At 30.6% G+C, this 4011-nt stretch overlaps 1 protein-coding gene across 1 annotated transcript in view; it reads right to left on the bottom strand.

Moving 5' to 3' along the window:
* LOC117170634 overlaps positions 1–4011 on the bottom strand; it is a 429481-nt gene that overhangs the window by 167203 nt on the left and 258267 nt on the right. Inside the window, exon 3 of the mRNA XM_033357538.1 lies at positions 1231–1385. Coding sequence (XP_033213429.1) covers positions 1231–1385 — 155 coding nt within the window. The remainder of the gene's footprint in view (positions 1–1230; positions 1386–4011) is intronic.

Raw genomic sequence — 4011 nt, 5'->3', positions numbered from 1 at the left:
ATAATATACATTTATGGGAATTATATAAAATTTCAGGGATAAACTCGAATGTGAAGCACAAGATACATGATTATAATGTATTTTTTCAAGCCGAAGGAGCTTTAACAAAAGAGAATACACAATCACCAAATTACTGTTGTCGATGCTTTAACCCTTAGATTTAAAAAGTCTATGCACAAAGATCGAGCGCGTAGCGCGAGGTAAATGCATTATTGATCGCGAAGCGCGAGATAAATATATTATCATTTATGTTGTTTAATTTACTTTTTATGTGAAAACTATGTGTAAAAAATAGAAAGATATTTTGAAACATGGAGAAAGGCTGAATTTGGTTTACTTTTAGTTCCCTACAATTCATATTTTATTTTTTTTATTTGAATGCAATTAATTGCACTTGAGTTCAGTTTAATTGAAATGGAATTATTTGAATTTAAAAGAATTCACTCAATTGAAGTGTACATACAAGTTACAAATGTTCGTTTTTTAATATAAAATCAAACGCGAAAATCGCTTAATTAATGGGATGGAAAAAATAATTTAAGTGACTAAAGACTTTTTTAAAATACTATTTAAATCGGTCTAAAATTATGTGAATGTCAGTATTGCTTTATTAAAGAAGACACATATTTCGTGACTTTTATTCATTACAGGTGATAAAATTATATAACTTTTAGATCCAATATTATTAATAACAAAAAAAGTATTTAGACTTTTAACCCCCAAAAATATTAATTATGAATATAAATCACTTCACTACAGGTATAAAATTTGACGAATACATTTTGGGAAGTTTTGTATCAATTTTAACATTAAAGTCTATTTATCTATACTACAGTTTGACGCAGAACATATTTTTGCGCAGAAAATTGACAACTATCAATATAGGATTTGTTTATGTGATCTTAATTGTAAATTTTATAGTAAACATAGTCACATAAGAATTATATATATATAATTAAAAATTTGTCATAAGGACAACCGCAGGATTTCGCCGGGAGCGGGTGCTAATCTGAACAATTGCACCCGCTTCCAGCGAAATCGCGGTAAAATTTCAGCCATAACCACGTCTCACAACCGTGAGATAGGTGGTTACAGTCTGTAAAGGAATCAATACGACGATCCATTTATATATTTATCCATTTATATATATATATAAATGATTTTGAGGTTGTTCATAAAATTTAAATTCTGAATAAAATTTATAAAGGTATGTATGAAAAATATGTTTACCTGTGACGTTTAGGGTGATATGTTGGACATTGTTGCATTCCCTATTGACTGCTAAGTAGGTAGCCTCACACTTGTATAATCCCTCATCTGCGATTTTCACATTTGGGAGTTTCAAGAAAGTTTCCGTGTCATTTTTGGTAATCACCAAATCCGCCCTAGAATGAGAAAAAAAGCTGCAGAAAGTTTCACAAAGGATGTATTCCAATTCCAGTAGAAAACTATATCTTTGGTAAAGCGTGACGAAATAAAGGTTTAGCTTTATGGCGCATTGTGAAAGTCTAGGAATAAACATTACGTATTTCCTTCGAAACTTTCAAATATCTCGTAAAAGGGATGAAGCACGTTCATGACATAAAATGACATCGATTTACATTCTAGTCCCGTTAACCCAATTAAGCGGATTCGCTTTGCAGGTTACGATAACGGAGCAAAGGACATTGTACTTGGCGGATCTAGGTTCGCCAGAGCCTGTCGATTAATGAATCCGATAAGATTATAAGTGGCGCTGCGGTAAATTCCAATTAACTATCACCGTATTATGAAGCCCAAAAAAAGAAGATTGAAACGAAAAAGTCGTTTACCGGGACTAGAGCTTAATCAGCTTTTTTTCGCCTGGGATGATATTTCTATAAACTTTTTTAATTACTACTCCTTTTATGGACATTCATTAACAGAAAAATGTTAACACAAAAGGATTTGGAATATTCTACGATAAATTTGTAATACATATAAATTATGGATGGATCCAACATATTAGATGACACACATTAATCAAATAGTTGGCAGAATTAATTGAGTGTTCTTTAAAACCTATGTGTGAATTGCAAAGGTCGCCTAAAGTTATTGGGCCAATATCGTTATTTTAATCGGGCCAGTGTTGAGCCAGTGCTGGCAGCCTATATTGGCTATTTATATTTGCCGATCCTCCACCGATGCTGGGCCCAGTATCGACACTTTATTGCGTCGAGTTAAGTACCACGTTCACTAATGTTTCACAATGCTTATCTTCCTTGTGATAGCAAATCAAAAACTACTTTTAAAAAATGGAAAAGCAAACAATTTTGGTAAAATAAGGTGTAAAAAAAGTTTTAGAAGTTCTAATGAAAAGCATGTAAGTTTGAAAGCATTTCCAAGATTTCTGTAAAAAAGTTTACGAGCTGAACATATAAAAAACGGAGAAGAAAAATTGCCAACATGATTACCAATGTCAAATAATAATACAATATTAAGAAATTAATTGGCTGAGAATGTTTTGATATAGAAAAAAATGCATTACTATTATTTTAGTACATATTTCTGTAACTGTATACAAATTTAAGTATCATGCGTCAAATTAGGTGCTCATGCATAGTATATAATGCTTGGAAATTCATACTTTCGAATTTAAGAATGAGTCCGGTCACAATCAAAACCCTTCCCAAGCTTCCGCTAGGTGGAATACAGATATAGAGATGAAACATAACCTTCATCTATCACAAAGATCACACTTTAGTTTTTATTTTTAGCATATTTTGTAAGAGATAAAATTTTCAAATTCTCAGAATCAACTTGGAATTCTTAGAAATCCATAAAAAAATTTTTGGAATTCTTTAAAATTTCGACAATAAAGAAATTACATTTACCATTAAATATGCTACGTATGAATATTTGAAGTTAATTTAGAAGTTTTTATGACATTCTAAAAATTTCGATAATTTATAGTAAGGGCCGTTTAAAAACAATGTAAAATTGCTTGAAATGCTTGAAAAATGAAAATGAGTGATTTTATCTTACAAGTAGAGCATGTAAATATAGACTTCACACTCTTCGTCCTAAGTACTATCTTTTGCTCCCTTTTCAAAAAGAAATCTTCTTTTTCCTCTGCTTCAGAGAAACATCCCCTTCTTAAAGTTTTTTTTTTGCCTCAATGAGAACCGAGTTAATAGAATCCAATAAGAAATTCCAAATATTTTTTTTTATCAGAGTTTATTATTCGTAATTAAAGTCTGCTATTATTTTTTTGGTTCATAATTCATCTCTTTTATTTAAAAAATGTCTGCTGTTTGGTTGGACATTGAATTATTTTGTTGAAAATTTGTTATCTTTACCTAAGAATTAAATTTCTTAACTGCAAATATAACCAATCCATTTTTGACTAAAAGCTGATCGTTATTAGTAAAAAATTCAACAATTAAATTTTTCATAGAGAATAATTTTTTTCAGTTGAACTACTTTGTTCGACTTTCATTTTATTGATTGAAGATTAAACTATTTTGTTGACGCTTCTTTTTCTGTTTGTTTGCATATTTATTTTCTAAATTGAAAATTGATCAACTTAAATGAAAATTGATGTATTTTGCTGTAAATTCGTCATTTTTTGTAAAAGTTAAATTGTCGTGATTACAAATTTACCCGAGTAAAAATCCTCCGACTTGAGTTCGACATGATTCTGTCTTGTGTTCGTCTCTAAGACATCAATGCCTGGCTATGGCTTAAAGATTAGTCTAGGCATAGGTCTTCGTCTTACTTTTATTGTCACGACAGGTAAGACGGCATTTACTGGTCTCAAGTCGAGCCTTGCCTTAGCTAAGATGACGTTTACTTGTCTCAAGACGAGCCTTGTGTTGGCTGAGGCGCTCGAACATTTTTCGACGCATAAATTCGTTTAAAATCGGTGAATGAAAAACTTATGATTAATAAATTAATTATTTTTAAATAAAGAATTCAGAATCTGTGGGTCTGAACGAGTATAACCCTTAACAATTTTCTTCAAAACAATAAAAATTGTAAGTTTCTAGAAGG

This window comes from Belonocnema kinseyi, chromosome 4 (genome assembly GCF_010883055.1).
Source record: "Belonocnema kinseyi isolate 2016_QV_RU_SX_M_011 chromosome 4, B_treatae_v1, whole genome shotgun sequence".
NCBI classification, from domain to species: Eukaryota; Metazoa; Arthropoda; class Insecta; order Hymenoptera; family Cynipidae; genus Belonocnema; species Belonocnema kinseyi.
This window is presented reverse-complemented; position numbering and strand designations above follow the sequence as displayed.